The 20731-nt window shown below is 39.4% G+C and overlaps 2 protein-coding genes and 1 pseudogene across 7 annotated transcripts in view; 1 reads left to right on the forward strand and 2 right to left on the reverse strand.

The window, feature by feature from the left end:
* Window positions 1-679, forward strand: part of PHTF1 (putative homeodomain transcription factor 1) — a 43896-nt gene extending 43217 nt beyond the window's left edge. For all 5 annotated transcript variants that reach the window (XM_069090323.1, XM_069090324.1, XM_069090326.1 and 2 more), the window contains one exon: window positions 150-679. In XM_069090323.1, the coding sequence (XP_068946424.1) occupies window positions 150-170 (21 nt within the window). In that variant the 3' untranslated portion in view covers window positions 171-679. The remainder of the gene's footprint in view (window positions 1-149) is intronic.
* Window positions 680-10574: 9895 nt separating this feature from the next.
* Window positions 10575-15367, reverse strand: LOC138162848 (E3 SUMO-protein ligase KIAA1586-like; annotated as a pseudogene).
* Window positions 15368-15503: 136 nt separating this feature from the next.
* MAGI3 (membrane associated guanylate kinase, WW and PDZ domain containing 3) overlaps window positions 15504-20731 on the reverse strand; it is a 235183-nt gene continuing 229955 nt past the window's right edge. Inside the window, exons 20-22 of one of the 2 annotated variants that reach the window (XM_069090328.1) lie at window positions 20529-20667; window positions 19275-19365; window positions 18537-18674 (exon numbers count right to left, since the gene is read on the reverse strand). In XM_069090328.1, coding sequence (XP_068946429.1) covers window positions 19316-19365; window positions 20529-20667 — 189 coding nt within the window. In that variant the 3' untranslated portion in view covers window positions 18537-18674; window positions 19275-19315. Of the gene's footprint in view, window positions 18675-19274; window positions 19366-20528; window positions 20668-20731 lie in introns of both variants that reach the window. The other variant, XM_069090327.1, reaches the window with a different exon arrangement.

The raw sequence follows: 20731 nt of genomic DNA on the forward strand, positions 1-20731 counted from the left end.
TGGTTCCATAGTTCATTCCTTTGTACATATACGAAAAAAGGCTTCCCTGGTTTACTGTCATGTAGGTATGCTTTCAGATGACTAACTGAATTACCTCAAAGCTTATTTTCATAGCTGAAATCACTTCGGTGGTTGTTTTTTTTCCTTAGTTGTGGAAAATTAAGCCATGAGCTGAGTGGTGTATTTGGACCATAAACTCTTGCTGGCATCAGTACTTAACCATTTGACGGACAACTGCAGGAACCTGTGAGGCAGCCTACCATTTTCTTGCACGCAGAGGTACTCTCACCTATGGCAGATCTGTGAATGATGTGTTCCTGGGAATCAGGAGTTGGCCACAGCCGTGTGTATACTAAAGACTCCATTTAGAAACATTGTGAAGTGTTGGAAAACTAATGCCTCTCCTGTGTTACCATACATAGTACACTGAATAGTTCCCCAGGTTAGGACATTTATTCTGGGCATTTCAGTGCTTTGACAGTTACATTTTTATGTGGAAGTAGACTTATAAGTGACTGTAAATGCCCAAAGTGTGACGCATATTTGCTTTCCTGAAAAAATGCGAATTCAATTTTCTTCCATTACAATCTGTGGGATTGGAGATTTCAATTCTATAGCAAAGAAAGATCAAATTAAAACTATTTTAGGTTGAATCCAATAAAAGAACCTTATCAGAGAATTTCCGTTTCTTGGCTTTTCTTTAAAAAAAAAAAAACTCTGACACTTTTAACTGCAGGTCTCTGATAAACTATGAGAAAAATCGAGCATTCGTTATGTTTATAGGGTTAATCCTAATAACTATCGTAACTATTGTTGAAATAGTGAAACACCATGTAGTGTTTATTCATATCATTCATATGGAACGTGGTCTTGGTTTGAAATACAGGAGGAGCATTAAACGTCGGTCTCTGTGATGTCTCTGAGTCAGTCAGACCTGGCAGCTTGTCTGTGGTCGCTAACAAGTTGAGTCCTAAAGGAGCTGTTCCCGGTTTTCATCATCTCGTGTGCCAGCCTGCTTTTTGTGTCTTTCGTGATTCACATACTGTGAATACTGTGAAGCACCTCCCATAGCTGTACAGTTCAGCAAAAACTGACCAGTCTCTGGCTTGAAGTCTGGCTCGTTCAGCTGGAAATCCAGACCATTAAAATAGGTGTTAAGATTTCGTGATGGGTTGAGACAGAAACAACTAGAGATGCTGCCACTGATGGTAATGTGGTACAGGTATAGATGCCATAGAAGTTCAGAGGGGGTCTGTGATCATGGTGGAGAAGTCATGACAGAGGAGGGAAAGTCTTCATGGCAGCTTGATGCACAAAGGACACTTAAAAAGTGGATGAACTGTACACTCTGACACAGAAGGCAAATCTGACCTCATAAGGTAAGCGTCATTGCAGCTTGGAACGATGAAACCTGTAACTGGGGAACTTAGAAATTGTATTCACAAAGCAGGATAGTTAGGGACCCGGGGGGAGGGAAAAGGCAGGTAGCACTTTATATTACACAGTGGCTGGAATTTAACACAGGGCAGACAGAGGCAATTCTCAGAGCCAAGATATCTTTATTAGCAGGGGCACACAGACTAGTAACAAAGAGGTCACATTGGCTAGCCTCCGTTTTCAACAAAAGACCCAGAGCACTGTGTCTTTTATACCTATACCTTTTATACCTGTGTCTTCCTTCTGATGGGCATAACAGTACATGATTTAGACTTCCCCTAGCAAATGTAAGGCAATCCTGATTGGTGGGTGAATGAGTTAGCCTTCATATATGACCCTTCATGCCTCTCTTAAAGAATGTCATTTGCTTGACAGCTGCCCAGAGCAGTCTTGGCTAGAAAAAACACAAGCCATCTCAGTCAGGTTTTCACTAGCTTTGTCTCCCCCTGGGTAGACCAGGTCACCCCAAATCTTGATGAGAAAGTAAAGACACAATAGCCATGCCCTGGGTGGTATGACCTTAGCTCAGACTGATTTCTGTTTGTGGAATTAACAAAGCAAGGGCCTTTGCCCAGGCAAATGCCTTGGGACCTGGGAGTAATTGTATTCCTCTGCTAATTCCAGACTAGGAGAAGTTTCTCTTGTAACTAGGCTAAAAGATAGGAATCCAAGAATTACACATTAATATTAATAATAAAATGATACAGCATTAAAATTAATTTTCCTCAAGAAGATAAACTCATATTCATTGTTGGTGTTTAGTCCTTTTTCAGTTGTGTCTGATTATAACCCTTTGCGGGGTTTTCTTGGCAAAGATACTGAAGTGGTTTGCTATTTCTTTCTCTAGCTCATTTGAGGATGAGGAACTGAGGCAGAGTTAAGTGACTTGCCCAGGGTCACACAGCTAATAAGTATCAGAGGTCAGATTTGAACTCAGGAAGATGAGTCTTCCTGACTTCAGGTCTGGTACTCTATCTGCTATGCCACCTACCTGCCCTTTGATATAAAGGAAGATATCATTCAATTTTGTACTAGAGATGCTAGCAATAGCAATAAAAGAAGAAAAAGAAATAGAAGGAATCAGAATGGGCAGGAATAAAACTTTTTTTGTAGACGATGTCGTATTTACTTGGAAAATTTGACAGATTCAACAAAAAACCTAATTGAAAATATAATTTTAGCAAAGTAGCAGGATATAAAAATCCACATAAATCATCACTGTTTCCATATGTCACCAACAAATCCCTGCACGGATAGTAAAATACTGTTCATTTAAAATAACCCTAGACAATATAAAGTACCTGGGAGTATACTTGCCAAGACAAACCTATTAACTATATGAACATAACTATAAAACACTTTTTATACAAATAAAATCAGATTTTAATAATTGGAGAAATATTAATCATGGATAGGCTGAGCCAATATAATAAAAATTTGAATTCTATCCAAATTAATCTACTTATTGTTCACCCAATCAAATTACAAAAAAATTACTTTGAGCTAGAAAAAAGAATTCATTGGGAACAACAAAAGGTCAAGAATATCCAAGATTCATGGAAAAAAAAATGTAAAGGAAGAGGTCTCACAGTGCCAGACCTTAAACCGTATTTTAAAGCAGTGATTATTAAAGCTGCCTGGCGCTGGCTAAAAGATAAAATGCTGGATAAGTGGAAGGAGTGCTTTTACGTTACACATTAGTACATGACCTCGTGTTTGATACAAAGATTGAAGATTTGGGGACAAGAACTCACTGTTTGGTAAAAAAGTGTTGAGAAAATCGCAAAGCAGTCTGGCAGAAACTAGATATAGACCATTATCACTATCTTACACCATCTACCAAGAAAAAATCAAAATGGATACATGACCTAGACATGATGAGAGACGGAAGTAAATTAGAAGAACATGAAACACATTACCTGTCAGATTTATGGATAGGATAAGATTTTATGAATTAACAAGAGATATAGAGCATCATGAGATGTTAAATGGATAATTTTTATTACATTAAATGAATTTAGCCAAGATTAGACAGAAAGCAGAAAATGGCTGGGGAGGGGGGGAGATTTGATAGACAGTTTTTCAGATAAAGGTCTCCTATCTCAAACATACAGAGAACTTTGTCAAATGTATAAGACTATGAATCATTCCTCATTTGATAAATGGTCAAAGGATATAAACAGGCAGTTTTTGGAGGAAGAAATCAAAGCTATGTGTAGACATATGAAAAAATGCTCCAAGTCATTACTGATTAGAGAAATGCAAATTAAAACAACTTTGCAATGCCATCTTACAGCTAACTGATTGGCTAAAATGATAGAAAGGGAAATGACATGTTGGATGTGGAAAAATTGGGACGCTAATACACTGTTGGTAGAAATGTGAACTATCTATTTTGTAGAGCAATCTGGAATTATGCCCAAAAGGCATAAAACTGTCTACCCTTTGACCCAACAATACCACTATTTGGTCTCTTTCCCAAGGGGATAGGAGAAAAAGGAAAAGAACCTATGTGTTTTAAAATATTTACAGCAGCTCTCTTTGTGGTGGCAAAGAACAAGAAATTGAAGGGATGCCCGTCAGTTGGGAAATGGCCTAATAAGTTGTGGTATATGATTGTGGTGGAATACCACTGTGCTGTGAGAAGTGATGAACCGGGTGGTTTTATGAAAACATGGAAAGACTTGCATGAAATAACGGAGTGATATGAGCAGAACCAAGAGAATGTTGTGCACAGTAACAGCAATATGATTCAAAGAGTAAATTTGAATGACTGAGCTATTCTAAGTTACATGAATATTCAGATCAACTACAAAGGACCTCTGAAGGAAGATGCTGTCCAGCTCCAGAGAAGGGATTGATATTTGGAACTATGTATTGTATAGTATAGGACATATATATATATATATATATATATATATATATATATATATATACATGTCCAATGTCGGCCTTCTCTATAGAGTGTGGGGTTGGGAGAGAGGGAAGCACCTTGGAACTCAAATGTAACCCCAAAAGAATAATAATAAAAAGATAAGCTCATCTGTGGAAATTCAGGAACTAGATCCAGGGCCAAAGCTTTTGGCCAGATGTTGATGGGGAGCAAAAAGATAGGTGATATTGTTGAAGTAATTAAGGCCACCTGTGGAGAAAGGAAAGAGAAGCTGTGTAGGGGGAGAGAACATAAGCCTAGCGTGGAAACATAATGTTGTAGTAACGGAGGCCTAAATGATGCAGTCAGCCTACTAGAGCTCTCTCTCCCAAAAACCCACTGGATAAAAAGGGGTTGACTCGCCTTAACAATAATTTAATGCTTCAGAAAGTGAGGGAACCAACAATGGGAAAACTGTCTTCTGGATTCGGTTCTTTCCAGCAAGAGAAATGAGCCCCTGCAGCTGGAAATGACAGGAACTTGGAGAAGTGATCATTCCGTCTTGAAGTTTATAGGAGAGCAGGGAAAAGCCAGAGACAATCTCACATGCTCTCCAGATTGCTGCAGAGCAAAAGGTTCTGAGTGGTCTAGAATTCTAAGGAGCAAGCCTGCCTAGGAGGCACGGAAGTTCTCAAGATTCAAAGGGAGGGTGGTGTCGACACAGACCAACATGTGGCTGTGCAGGGAACTCTTCAGCCAGCTTTTTAAGAGAGGGGCAGAAGAGGAAGAATGGGAAATGCATGTCCCAGTCCTGTGGGAATCGTACCAGAAAGGCTGGAACCGGGAAAGGAGCTGACAAGGACAACAAGATGGGGTGGTTGGTTCTTTAAGCTGTATTGTGGAAAAGAGGATCAGTTCAGTTATGTTCGATTCTTCCATTTTGGGTTTTCTTAGCAAAGAGTGATTTGCCATTTTCTTCTCAACTCATATTACAGATGAGGAAACTGAGGCAAACAGGGTTAAGTGACTTGCCCAGGGTCACACAACTAAGTGTCTGAGGCTAGATTTGAACTCAGGGAGCTGTCTTTTTGACTTCAGACCGAGCACTCTGCTACTGTGACATCTAGCTACCCCCACATGCTTGTTGTGAACAGGATATTGGACAAAGGAAGGGGAAGGAAACAAGCATTTATTAAGTGCCTGCTGTGTGCCAACCAATGTATCAAATATTTCTTTCAAAAGGAAAAAATAATAGATGTTCTCTTATCATGCTTCTATTTTTTTCTGCCAAGCAAAATGATCTTTAAACCAGACAGGACAAAATAGAAATTGTTAAGAGGGAGTGGCTATCCCAGGTAAGTAGGGAGACAGACTACATCAAAGACCTTTTAGTTTACTGGTGGAAAACTTGTGCACAGACTTAGTGAATATGAAATATAGGAGTTAGGAACCAGACCTAGGAATTCACAGGTGAGGAAACTGCCTCTACCAGAAGAAGCTGGGAGGCACCAGAGTTCACAGAGCATTGGGCCAGGAGGCAGGAAGACCTGAGTTCAAATCCAGCCTCAGACCCTTACTAGCTAGGACCCTGGGCAAATCACTTAATTACTGATTGACTCAGTTTCCTCACCTGTAAACAGGAGATAACAGTAGCACCTGACTTCCAGGGTTGTAGAATCAAATGAGATAAGAATTGTAAATAACTTAGCATGGTATAGAGGGTGCTATAAAATGCTTATTCTCTCCCCTTTCCCCCTCTCTACTAATGCAAGTCAGCACCTACTCCAAGGTGTGGTTTTAGAGTTGCTTGTTCCTGGCATAGAGGAGACAATAAATGTTCATTCTCTTCCCCTACTTGTGTCATGACCAGGGTTATAGAGGTAACATGTGTCAAAGGCAAGACTTGAACTGAGGTCGATATGGCTCCATTCATTATGCCACGCTGCCTCTGAAATGCAAAATCTTTTCAAGTAAATAAAAACATCATTATTGGCGTAGGAAGTACGGCATCTACAAGAAGGAAGATGATAAGCAAGGTGTCCCTTGAAGGGAGATTTGGAGATGCCTATGAGACAGGCGGTGGAGAAGTTCAGCCAGCAAGTGTGGGAGGGGAGCTCAGGAGAGAAGTTTGGGATGGATATGTGGACTGAAGGTCATTTGCATAAACCAGATCATTGAATTCATGGCATCTGATGAGATCCCTAAGAGAGAGGGCCCAGAAGAGAGCCTTGCACGCCAGTCTTTTGGATTGAGACATGGGCCAACTGATGGTATTGTTAGATAATTTTGGGTTGAGCTGAATGTGAGACCTCAGAGCAGCGATAACTCACTTGGGAGCCGGTTGCTAGTGGAGTGTCCCAAGGGTAACGTTTTTATGAGGACCTAATAAAGGCTCAGATGTCCTTTAAAAAATTAGAGATAACAGAAACCTTGGGGGGATAGCTAGTACATTGAGTGACAAAATTCGGATTCAAGAAGACACTGTGCACCATCAGGATGAAATTTAATAGAAATAAATGCTTGAGTTGGAAATAGAATCGAGTACAAGACTGGAGAGGCCTGGGGAGCAGTCTGGAAAAGATGTGGAGGAGAACGGCCACAACGCGGATGTCCCAGAGGCATCTCAAAGTCAAACCTGCCCCAAACAGGTCTCATCTTTCCTCCCCTAACTCGAGGGCACAACCACCAGTTGTCCCAGTCACTTGGGCAGCATCGTCCTCAACTCCTTGTGCCCACACGGCCTATCCAGCCATAGCCAAGTCTTGTCATCTCTGTGTTCACGACACCTCTCATGCATCCCCTTAACTCAGCTGCCACCCTGCTGCAAGTCCTTGTCACACCAGGGCCGTCCTAGCCGCCTTTCTTTGGTGTCCCTTCTGTAAACCTTTCTCCGCTCCAGTCATCCTCCACTCAGCTGCCAAAGTCGTCTTCCTAAAGCTCAAGGTTGACCATATCACGGTCCCCACCCACACTCTATAAGGTCTTTAGAGAGAATTGGACTAGACAGACGGTCTCTAATTTTACAGATGAAATAACAGAGGCCCAGAGAGGCCAAAATGCCTTGGTCATGATGCAGGTAGGGGAAGGGAATGAACATTTTTATTGTCTCCTCTATGCCAGGAACTGTGCCAAGTTCTATACGGATACCATCTCAGCTGATCCTTAGGTGCTATTATGACCCCCATTTTACAGTTGGGGAAACAGGTTGTGACTTGCCCACAAGCAATTAAGTGTCTGAGGCTGGATTTGAACTCAGGTCTTCCTGCCTCCTGGCCTGGTGCTCTATGTATTATGGTGCCCCCAATAGCCTCTAACAAGTAGTAACAGAGCAGGAATACAAGTTCAGATCCTCTGACTATTTAAATCCAACTATCCCAACATTATACCATGCTACTTATTGGGCAAGAATGATAAACCACCTCTTATGGACTGACAAACTAGTCCAGCCTTTCACCTAGGTGTAATAGAGTGAGTCTTTGTCTAAGAATCTCAGCAGCAGGTAGGTTATATCTATCTTATCTTATCTGTCTATCTATCTATCTGTCTATCTATCTATCTGTCTATCTATCTATCTATCTGTCTGTCTGTCTCTATCTGTCAATCTATAGATCTCTTATCTATCATCTGTCTATGTTTAAAGCCAGGATTGGCATATATTAAATACTTGTGATTTTGATTATAGGCAGCTATTGAAAAGAACTTCCCCTGAGCAACATTGGGTGGTGATCATTGCATTTTTATTATTTAACATTGTGATTTTACTCTCTAGAATTTCACATGACCATTTCTAATCTATCACAATTTCATCATTTTATAGTTTTTGTCTTTAACTTATGCAGATGATAATAAATTCTCACTAAGAAATCCATTGGAGCACTCTTAAAAATCTGACAAGCCAATAAATCTTCTAGAAATTTCTTCATGTCTGTAGGGAATATTATATAAAATTTTATTTAGAATCTAGTTAGACTGTGACCTTGGAATAGTTTAGATTTGCCAGTGATTTTTAATAACACAGTGATGGTCCATTTGTATACTAATCCCTAGAGGAATACTCATTTAGATTGAAGTTTTTCTAATAGAATGCACTGGCTTTATATGGCATAAAAGTTAGTTTTGTAGGTTTGTTTCCCTTCCTGCCATGGGTTGATTTATACTTTTGTGTAAAATGAGTCATTTACCAACCGCAAAGCCCTGAGCAAAACCTTCACCTTAGATTAATTTCCAACCAGTCATGGTAGAGAAATTACAAACCACCCAGTCAAAGGAATGACTTTCCTCCTCAGAAAAAAAAAAGTCTCTTCCCATTATCTGTGGGATCAAATCTAGAATCCTTGACTTGGCCTTGACAGTCTTCCATGGTTTGTTTCAACCTACTTTTCCATTCTTAGGTCCCTTCCCCATAAGTAGCTAGGCAATAGAAAAATGCTAGGTTATAAGCTCTGTGAGGGCAGGGGCCGTGAAGCCTTTATGATTTTACTATCAGCAGTCAAATAAGAAATCATTTACTAAGTTTTGGGGGTGCCACACAAAAATGAAAACATCCCTGCTATCAAAAAGATTTACATTCTGCTGGGGAAGATAGCATGTACACATACAAACATATCCAAAATATAGGGATGGGGACTGGTCCTTTTATTTCTTTGGGAGAGGGAATTCCAGTAAAGAAATGTCTGTCAATCAATGGTCGTTGCCTCAAGCTCTGAAAGGCGTCCAGAGACACTCAGTATGTGGCCCTGGTGAGCCTTGAACCCAGGTCTTTCTGGCCTCAAGGCCATCTCTGTCCATTATGCTACACTGCCTTTCTGTACAAAATTGATGCCAATTAAGTATAATGTAAGTTGTAGGGGAAGCACCCATTTTTCTTTCTTTTTCTTTTTTTTGCTTTTTGGAGGGCAATTGGGATTAAGTGACTTGCCCAAGGTCACACGGCTAGTTCTTGTGTTAATTGTCTGAGGCTGGATTTGAACTCAGGAGCTGCTGACTGCAGGTCCAGTGCTCTATTCACTGCGCCACCTAGCCGCCCCAGCACCCATGTTTCTACCTCTTGCTCTGGGCTCAGTAAACAAGTGCTGTTACCATACTACTCTTGTTGCTGTAGAGGACTTATCTGACAGATCAGCTCACCATCCTGGTGACTCTCCAGGTACCTCCTTGCCTGATTGTGAGCCCCATATCTATGTGTTGTCTCTTTTAGATGGTAAACTTGAAAAAGTAGATTGGAATCACTTTATACAGAGCTTTAAATGATTATGTTTGATCTACAGATCGAGTGCCATTAGCATTTCTACAAAATCATTTTCTTTCTCTTCTTCTCATGATGATTCCCCAGTCGTGGATGTTCAGCTCTACACAGGACCTCTTTACTTTCTGTAGTCACTGTTCCCACTGCCTGGAACTGCCTGGGTCCTAACTGAAAGACCCGGCTCACATGTTACCTCCTTTATAACACTCTGCCTAATTTGCCCTCGCCATACACACGTGTGAAGCCATACTGTGGTGCCGCTTGGCAAAGGAATGCTTTCTAAAACTCTTAGCGAGTTGGAGACAACATGGTAGTCAGTGGTGTGGGGGCCAATGGCTAATCACTGGTTCTCTGGAGGGGGTGGGGAAGAAGCATGCATGTGTGTGTATTCACATAAGTTTAGTACAAATTCTGATTTAGAGTATTCATATCACATTATTCATAAATAATAAAATATCTGATACTCTTTATTGTAAATACCATGCGAGAATCACTTGATTATCACAGGATGCTTTCACTGACTTCACTGCTAAACTCTTGTATCTGTAGCCAACTCTTACCTGTTGCCATTCAACTCTGTTTTGACAAATGGAGCTGCATCCTCATCTGCTAAACTCTTTCCCCAATAAATTTATTGTCATTAAATCAGACGTGATCTCCTGTTAAATTACTTCTCGTTATTTTAGTCATTTCCAACTCTTCGTGACCCCATTTGGGGTTTTCTTGGCAAAGATACTGGAGTAGTTTGCCTTTTCCTTTTCCAGTTCACTTGACAGATGAAGAAACTGAGGCAGTGTTAAGTGACTTGCCTAGGGTCACACAGCTAATAAGTGTCTGAGGCCAGATTTGAGGTCATTCCATGCCAGGCTCTCTATCCACTTCGCCACCTACCTGCCCCTCAGCCCTGTACAAATTATATTCATTAACCTGAAGCCTCCTGCACTTTTGGCACTACTTAGTGCAATGGTGATATAGTTAGCTTTTTCTGGAATTGCAGGGATTGGAACATTGTTTGATTCTATGTAATTATCTACAAAATCACAGATAGAATCCAAATCAATATCATGTTTTAAAATTTCACTTAAATGATACAATTTTTTTTTGGAAGGGGGGAAGGCAAGGCAATTGAGGTTAAGTGACTTCCCCAAGGTCACACAGCTAGTAAGTGTCAAGTGTCTGAGGCCAGATTTGAACTCAGGTCCTCCTGACTCCAGGGCCAGTGCTCTATTCACTGCACTACCTAGTTGCCCCCAATAAATTTTTTTTTTAACCATCTTTCCATGCTGGTTAGTTTCTTCACAAAAACAAGCAAATAGTTCTACTTAATCAAAATACTTTAGAATGCTTCCATTGCTGTTTGTGACTGATAAAAGACATAAGGTCATAGACTGAATTATATTTTCTAGTAGCATATTTCTAGGAAGAGTATTAAATTTATTATTTTTATTCAGTGTAGTGTCTTTAAACTTATCTGTCTTAAATAATCAACTTGAGATTCATGCTTTCCAATACCTGTCTTTAAATTTTCCAAAGTTCTTGTGGTGTTTTTAATTAACTTTTTGTGCTTTCTGAATATTAGATGATCTTGGCTGCAATACATAGTTGAAGGGAATGAAAATTCTTCAAGAATGTCAATCATTAAAGCAAGGCCTTGCAAGAAATTAATGTTAACTAATTTCTTTGCCAAACCAGAATAAGAATGAGAAAAATGCATACATATATATATATATACATATATATATATATGTAATGCAGGATACATGAACTATAAAACAGTAGCAGCTTGCAAACTACAAGCTAACTATTTCAGTCCCAGGAACAGACCAATTTTAATAATTTCATTTTTGAGTTCTTTAGCTATGTTTTCTAGTTCAGTTGGACTTTTATTAGATTGGTCGTAAATAGAAAAAATTTTATCCAGAAACTTTAAAATGATTAACTTGTTTTATTGCTTATGTTGAATCACTGAGTGAGCATTGTAATTATTTAAACAGTGCTAAATGATTTTAGGAAAATTTTCTAACAACTTGATAGCTACTCCAGACTTTTTTTCCCAACATTGTATTAGCACCATCAGAACATAATGCAATTAAGTTCTCTTTAAAATATTCATTATTAAAACCACAATCATTAAAAGTAGACTAACATACTGAAAATATACTCTGCTGTGGTTGACACCAATTCTGTTAAAGCAATGAAGTACAGGAGCTTATTGAATTGGCTATGTATAACCAGCATCCAGAATTCCAAAATAAACAGCTGGCCCTCATGCACCTGTACAAGCTGGCTCCTGCACACCACCAGGTAGAGTGGGAAAGGTATTCAACTTTAAAATACAGAATACACAGACCTTCATCTTAACTGTTATGGCAGGTGAGTGGCGCGTCAGATAGAGTTTAAGACTTGGAACTTGCAGGGCGGCCAGGTAGCACAGCAAGTAAGAGCACTGGCCCCCAGATTCAGGATGACCTGGGGATCAAATCTGGGTTCAGATACTTAGCACCACTCCCAGAAATAAAACTGGCTGTGTAACCTTGAGCAAGTTACTTAACCCCAATTGCTTAAAAGAAAAAAAAAAGACTTGGAACTTGCTTTGTTTGCATGCTTGTGAGCTCCTCGAGGGCAGGGCTGTCTTTTGCCTTTTTGAACCCCCAGCTCTTAGCACAGTTCATGGCACATAGTAGGTGCTTAATAAATATTTATTGGTTGATTATGTTAGTGATCCCTCCCAGCTTTCTGCATGCGTGATGAGCATGTTACTGATGACTTTATTTAAAACGAGAGAAGACATGGTTTTGAATTTGGTTGTATCACTTATTAGCTGTGTAACCACAGTTAAGTCACTTGTCATCTTAAGTCCTTATTTGTGAAATGGGGGACATACTGTAATACCTACTTTATGGTATTGTCTTAAGGAAAGTGCTATGTAAGTGTAACTTTTTTGTTAATACATCTTATGGCCAATATGTAGTGGTTCAACAATGGCCAAATGGGCCTTATCTGAATTTCACACTACTAGTTCTTGACCGGTGTTAAACACACACACAAATATTTATTCAGCAGAAACTTACTTTGAGACTTCAAAGGCTCCATGCCCTCCAGTGGTGCAGACTACAATCCATCCACATCTTTTCTTTGTGTGACTTTTGTCCATGTTCTTCCACAGAAGCTGGGGCCTTCCTCTCCTCTAAATCTATTTAAATTGTGTGGATAACGAGGATGTCCTCTCCTGTTCTTACTACATAATATCACCTCTACCTTTTTTCAATCGTACGTCTCTGATGACGTCTTTTGTTTCTCCTTCACAATTCTTATTTAGGAATATGTTGCAGTCCATTCACACCCACAACATACCTCAACACTGTCCCCTTTGGAGAGAAGATGGCGGACTAGGTCAGAAAACCCCAAGCTCACCAGATTTCCCCACAAACAGGACAAAATAACACTTCAGGGAGAACTGGGGCGGTACAAATAAACAAGAGTGGGGACAGAACAGTAGTTCTCCTGGGACAATGGAGGTTTAGTCTCAGTGAAGTGAAAACACCTCCAGGATAGTTCAGCAGGACCAACTTTGAACAAATGATATCTTGGAATACTGAAGGAGCTGGTAGACGTGAATATTAAGTGGGCTGTCAGTGATTTTTGAAATATTTTTCTTTTTTAAAGCAATAGGGGTTAAGTAACTTGCTCAAGGTTACAAGGCCAGTTATTTCTGGGTGTGGTGCTGAGTATCTGAGCCCGGATTTGATCCAGGTCATCCCGACACTGGAGCCGGTGCTCTTACTCACTGAGCCACCTGGCCGCCCCTGATTTTTTAAATATTTTGAAGGAGATTGGAGGGCAAATGTCCCAATTTTCAAAAAAGGGAAAGGGTTGAGGTCTGCAAACTACAGACCAATGAACCTGACAAATTCTTGGAAAAAATTTTAGGCCATATTAAGCATATGGGATAGTTAATCCACTCACCTTTGGAACTCTCATGCTGGGGCTGAGAACCTTTCCCATTCTCTAGGAATGGAGTATATAATCTCTTGTGATAGTGAATTTCCCATCACTGGATGTCAAGTGAAAGCTTCATTATATGGTAGAAGGGATTACTGGAAGTATTAATGGTAAGATGACTTGTCAGGGATATTGTAGAGGGAAATTAATCAAGTATGGTGTTGCATTAAATGATCATATATGTATGTACATATACACATGTATAGATAACATATATATGTACACACATATATTTTTATTCAGAAACATGAGAATATGCCACTCCAGATTGAAGCTTCTATTTGCATCTTATTGTTCTAGCATTTAGTTATGGTCCCAAAGCTTTCAGAATTCAAATCCATTCATATGGATTGAATTTCAATACCAAATGAGCATAAATAGCTCTTCATATTTTTATGTCAGTTAAGCCTCAAAGGTTGCATAGCAACAGGAAAGCTGATCCAAACTGGTGGGCACCTTAAACTAATTCTGCTATCTAAAATAGAAATTGTAGTTTTCATAGAATTATGACTTATTTGAAGCACACTGTAATTCTATGAACTAAAATAAAAACCTCAAATGCATGACCAGAAGAGAGCTGTCTAAAGAAGGGGATATGCTACTTAAAAAGTTAATGGTGTTTCACAGACTCTACAGTGCATGTTAAGGATGATGTCAAATTACTTTAGAATATTCCTTTGATCTTGCAGAAATGTATTCTTTGTGGGGCTTTTTTTCATTCTTCTTAATTTTTGTACCATTTAGACACAATGGAGAATGCCTGCTATTTAGAGTTAGAGGCCCTTGGCTCAAATCCTAGCTCAGTCACTTGCGAATGGAATGACCTTAATCTTTCCTAATCTATAAAGATGGGGGTTTTAATCTAGGAGCCAAGGAAGCAGTGGATCCCGCACCACTTAGTGCTCTGAGCAGTCCCCATTCTTTGAATGATCATGCTTCAGCTTAAGTCATTAGGGAAATCTATCGAGTCACTGGGGAAGGCTATCCCCAAATGGGACACTACTTGGCTCCCTCTTTTTGTCTTTTTACTCAACTGAATGTATAATTCAGCGACACTGGCCTCCTTCTTGTTCTTTCCACAGGACACTGTATCTCCCAATTCCAGTGAGAGAAAGAGGGAGGGAAGGTGCTCTGCCCATGGAATTTCCTGCAACCAGGCTTGCGAATGACACTATTTAAAGGTATCAGTCCAGCAAGTCACTTAACCCCAATTGCCCTGCCTTCCCCCCTCCAAAAAAAAAAAAACACTCTCTTATAAGCTCTAAAGAGTTCATAGAAAGAAGACTTTGGAGTCTCCCCAGAAAAAGGTGGAGAGCTAAAGAGAATGGCTAGCAAAACTGTTTCTTTGATGCTGAAAAGCATAGAAATGTGAAGACCTGACATTCAGCAGACCTTTATATGCATTTTCTTATCTGATCCTATGAAGTGAATACTATGGGTATCATGATTCCTATGTTACATATGAAGAAAATTAAAGTTTTTGAGGGATTATGACTATGGGGCACAATACACAGAGTACTAGACTTGGACTTGGAAAGACCTGAGTTCTAATCATGAGTCACACACTAGCTATGTAACCGTGGGCAAGTCACTTTTTCAGTCTCAGTTTCCTTTTCTAGAGCTGGACTCTAATGCCCCTGCCAGCTCTGCACTGATGACTTGCCCATGGTCTCACAGTCAAGAAGGTCAGAAATGGTGTTTTCTTTTCTCCTGATTTCCAATCTAGCTACACCACAATGTCCCCATAAAAGACCTCAGAGATTTAATCTTAAGCCTTGAATATAAAGATTCCTATAGAAGCAAAGTTTTCAATACAAGTAATTAACTTTTTTCTCTATAAGACTTGTGAACATTTGTTATTTTGGAAAGACAAAATCTGTATGGGCGAATAATTTAGACTGATTGAATAAAGGGCTCTAACAGAGAACACTGCAGCGATACAAAAGGGACAACAAATGCATTTTATAGAATAAGAACCAAAGACCATGAACTTTTTTTTAATATTATCTATATAAAAAATAACGAGCGATTTACAGTTATCTCTCTCTAATCAGAACCTCAAGTATATATAAAGGTACTGTACAATATATAAACATTTACAACCAGCACGTCCGTTTCTGCTTAGCGTTCCAAGGCCATGTAGCTAAGTCATGATACATTAAGTACAGAGACAGGTTCTTAGAAAGGAAGAGCCACATCAGACTGACGACATATGACATCAAAGTTATGTCACAGTGAACAAAAGAAATAGTCACTGTAGAGTTGTGGACGACAGGGAAAAAACCATTTTGGTGGCACTAATGCTTAGTCTATAGCATAGCTCCTAATTTTGTTCTATAATCAAAGGGTTATGAGAAGCGTGTGCATATAATGTGGATATAATGAAAAAGAGATCCAAAAAATTTCACTCAAGGAGACATTTCATATCTACAGTGGTTAAAGTCAGGAATATTAAAGAGCTTCACAGTCATACTCTAAGAGAAGGCTTTGTGAATGGTGTATCTTGTAGCAACAAGATGGACTGAGTGTGATGTTGTTATAGGACAAGTAAAATGCCCCATAAAAACTACGTATTCTGAAAGTATTTTTTCATTTATATTTACTACTGAATGTTGTTTAGGGAACTGAAAGAAATCTATAACTATTTTATATATTTAAAACTGCCCCTAGCCCTACCTTCCAACTGAGCTAGTTTTGTTTGACTGGACTCTAAAGAATTTTTAAACAACACACACAAGCTGAGCTCACATCTCCTAATGAAGAAGTTGGTATCTATGAAAACTTAACACAAAAGTCCAAGGAGATGAGAGTTCTCTGCTCTCTGCAAATTGGATGGGGCCTCTTTGGGTCTCCTCTGAGAGGAGATCCTGAGGAAGGAACTCGGCAAAGTTCATGTTAGTGTTCTCCTGCTCCTGGAGTTTCTCTAAATGATGAACCTCATCCAAGTGTTATCAAATAAATTGGTACTCAATCTATGTATGAATGCTGATCCTGGTAGAATGATTGGAGCTCCAGGTAAGCCTGCAAAATATCTTGATTTTTCAACTATAGTCCACATTAAAGTATAATGACTTTTAGTACCAACTATTCAAAAACAAAGAAGTGGTAGTATGTTGCCTTCATCAGTAACAGGAAGTATTTCACATGCTTTATAATATCATTATGAAATGAATGAAAAAGGGGCAGGGTGATCCTGAGGTACTTTAACTATCAGGTTGAAGAAAACAGGAAGTAAACTTTTTATTGCTTAATGTACTTCCTTGATGACTTTGGACCAAAAAATTGTAGGTAACAACATATTTTTACAATTGTTGGAAGCATCTTAACTGATTAGACTGAAAAAAAAAAGTGTTTTGTAGAAGTTAAAACACCTGCTTGAGCCAATATATTTTTTCCTTTAAAAGTGATGGTGGTTTGGGGCTTTATTTAAAAAAATCAATTGAAAAAGCAAATCGGGGGGACTATAAGTGGCTTTCTAAAGAGGCCATTATCACCATTCAGTGATGAATTAACAGAACCTCCTCCTTGATGATCAGCAAGAATGCAAATATTTCTTTCTGTAAACATGCAACATGCTACTGGAAACATCAACTTCCAAACCAAATCTTGCTTTTCCATCGCTGCAGAAGTGTCAGAGGAGGCTAAAACAGACAAGACACAGTCGATAACTTGGCACAAGTACAAGGGATGAGTCATGGTCACATTGGCAATATAGACATCATTTTGTTCAGACACTCACAATACAATCCAAAAGCCTTAGAAGTGCAATGGCAAATGAGCAGCAGTATACTGCCTTCCTGAAGGTCAGGGACATCAGCTAGGGGAGAGAGAAGGAAGAGGGGCAGGGAGGCAGATTCTGAGCAATCCTACAGATCCTTCATGCAGCTTAGTTAACTTAGTATTCAAATTAAAATGTGTGGTTTATGCCTATTCTCAGACATTAACAAAAAAACCAAAATGCTGCTTTTGATTTTTAAATAAACAATAAGAGAACATTTTTTTTTTCAATTTTAGACAGTTAGAGACGTTTCTCAGCCACTCCAGGGACTCTGCTTGCGCTTGGCACTTTCCAAGGCCCAGGAGTTATGGGGGCTTTCTTAACTGGAGAAGCACTTCCAGGTTTTAAGCCATCACTATCTTTTTTTCTCTCCACTCTCTCTGGGTCTTTTTCTTTCTGTTCTCCTGCCTTGTTCCGAATGACTGTCTCTTCAGGTTCTAGCTTGGGTGGTTTTTTGGACATTTTGCTACTTGCTCCTGTTTTGGATTTGCTACAACTTATTTCTCCGGAGTTGGCTTTCTTTCCTTTTTCATGATCAGTTACTCCTTTGCCGCCAGGCTCACTGGCTCTTTTGGATGGAAGAGATTTTTCATCCATTTTCTGGCTTTTTTTCTCCGGGGAATATGTTTCATTTTTTCCAGACTGGTTTTGCTTTGGGTCTTTCTTAGAGACACCTGGTTTTTCCTTCTCATTTCTGATCTTTTCAGTGTTCTCACCAGCTCTTCTACCCTGCCCCTCTTGCAGCTTGGCATCAGTGTTAAGTTTGTCTCTAATCGCTTCCATCTTTGGCTGCTTTCGGGGGCTAGCAGATCTTCCTCTAGGTTTTCTTGAATTATCTCTTCCGGAACTTTCATTGATGCCAACTTGTAAATTTTTATTTTCCCTTTTTCTGGGGCTCAGGGACCGATCCTTGGGTCTTTTTGGGTCACCCTTTAAAGGATTGGCTATTTTTTCTCCATGTTCTCCTGAAGGTCTATTAACTGACTTTTTGGGACTAACAGATCTGCCTCTTCTTGTAACAACATCATATACGACTTCCTGAAGATTTTTCTTCTCACTGTGCCCTTGACTATTGGGTAGGACCTTTTTATTCACATTTTTTTGGACAGAAGATTGCTGCTTTTTTTCAGAATTATTTTCATCTAGAGGGCTTTTCTTTACAGGCAGAATATCCTTTACTTCTTCTACCTTTTCACATATCTGAACTCTTGTTAAAGCTTCTTCAGATACTGGTACATGTGAAATTTCAAATATGGAAGTAGAATGTGAAGATGGGAAATATGGTGACTGTTCATCATAAATTATGCTTGAAGATGAAGGATTATAAATATCCCAATCACCTAAAAATGAATAAATAAAACTAATTTGAATATAGAGCATTTATTATTTTCCTTTCTGAAAAATTTTTACAACTTTGACAGCAATTTTTAAATGTATCTTAAAATTTTTAAACCCTCTGTTTATAAGTATGAATCTGAAGATATACAGACAAAAGTGCAACAGCATGGAACCCCAGAGATGTTTCCGCGTGTCTACATTAATCATTAAAAGAAGTGTATTTGAAAAATAATTTCAAGGTGGCAGTTTTGGGAAATGAAGTATTTAAATATGGTAAATATGCTTGCTTTAATGATAAGGTCTAGTGTGTAAGGAATTTAACTTTCAGTTGCTGTCAATGAATATTCAGCCTTCAGTCATTGTCAAATTGTTTGCTAGAGTGTAGGAGGAGTGTATAATTCATTTGCAAGCTGGTAACCAGTTAGATAGAGCCTTTGGGATCAGATGGTAGGAACTTGTGAATAATAACCCCTGCAACAAGCTGTCAAATTTAATGTCAAAAGGAAACTGAAACATGGAGGAGAGGGGAGGAATAGATTTATTGTATTTAATTAAAAAGAAAAAATAAAGAGAGAAATGAATCAAAAGACATGCAAATTTACCAAGTCTTTTTAAGGAAAGACCAAGAAAAGCCCTGAAAGCCTTAATGTTGCTCAGGTTTCACGTAGGAGCACAGACCGGAAGGAGCCAAACCTGAAGGAGGAAGAGAAAAAGCCTAGGACTATGTACAAAAACACAGAGCAGTCAGCAAAGATGTCACCAGGATTGTGATTTTTGAGAACATGAAAGAGAATCACAGGACTGGAAGGAGACTGCAAAAGCCACATCTACACTTCCTTCCCTGCACCCAAAGCATCAGGCAATGTGGCACTGTCCTCAATTTGGTTTTGAGCACCATCAACTTGGAACTATTTTCAAATAATTTGGAAAATAAAATAAAAACAACCAGGGCAGGATGGTAGACACAGTTCTGGGTCCACCATCTCTTTGTCTCCAGCTACTTGATTACAGTAAGTTGTATCAGAGCCTTTATTACTGTACTCAGGAAAGACTCAAGTGACAAATATCTCATTGGAAAGAAATCAATGACATTTGCTCATGGTCTATACTTTATCCAAAGAAGAGAGGCAGTTGTAATGTTGAGGATGGAGACTGAAGCAATAATTTTTTTTTGCTTTTTTTTTGGGGGGGGCAGTTGGGGTTAAGTAACTTGCCCAAGGTTACAAGGCTAGTTTTTTTTTGTGTGTGTTAAGTGTCTGAGGTTGGAACCGAACTCTGGTCCTCCTGACTCTGGGGCCGGGGCCAGCGCTTTACTCACTGCACCACCTAGCCGCCCTGAAGCAGTATTTCTCATAAGGAAGTTTCAGATGCATCTTTTAGTACACATTAAGAGGCAGTAGCCAATTCATGGAACCTCCTGGAGGCCAAGTTCTTCCATTCACAGAAATGAAATATTAATATTTCTGCTGCCCACCTTATGGGTGTGCTATGAGGAAAGCACTTTGTAGACTGCAAAGTGCTAGGGAAGTGTGAACTGCTATGGCATTTTAAGCAGTTTCCTTCATTGTCAGGATATACGTGAAGTTGGTTTATTTTTTTTCTGTGTTTGTTTCTTCACATAAGTAGCTATTTTTTTCTCTAAAGCAAAATTCCTATTACAATACCATGCCCCAATAAAAGTACTATCATTTATGCTACAAAACTATCAACAAATTCCCCATGGAATAAGCATTAGGACTCTGTTGTCTTAAGTCCTGACCTAACCTTGTATTAGTCACTCACCTGCCTCCTTCTGATGACCAGCTGCCCCCTGCCTGTTCCCTTCAACCACCCCTTGAGTCACCTTCCATACTTACCATGGTCAGGGATCAAGCCAGTCCCTGGCCTCAGAAGAAGAAGAACTTTATTTCCTCCAGCCTGGATCAGCTCAATTGCTCGAGTATGGGTAATACCTTGTGTAGGTTCCCCATTGATTTCGACAATCTGGTCACCAACCTAGACAGGAAACAGTCATCTAAGTGAGGTTAAATTGTGGGTCTTCTCTTTAAAGCCCATGGGG

The sequence above is a fragment of the Petaurus breviceps genome, unplaced genomic scaffold (assembly GCF_028583685.1).
Source record: "Petaurus breviceps papuanus isolate PSGF00001 unplaced genomic scaffold, PetGlider_PUasm1.0 186, whole genome shotgun sequence".
NCBI lineage: Eukaryota > Metazoa > Chordata > Mammalia > Diprotodontia > Petauridae > Petaurus > Petaurus breviceps.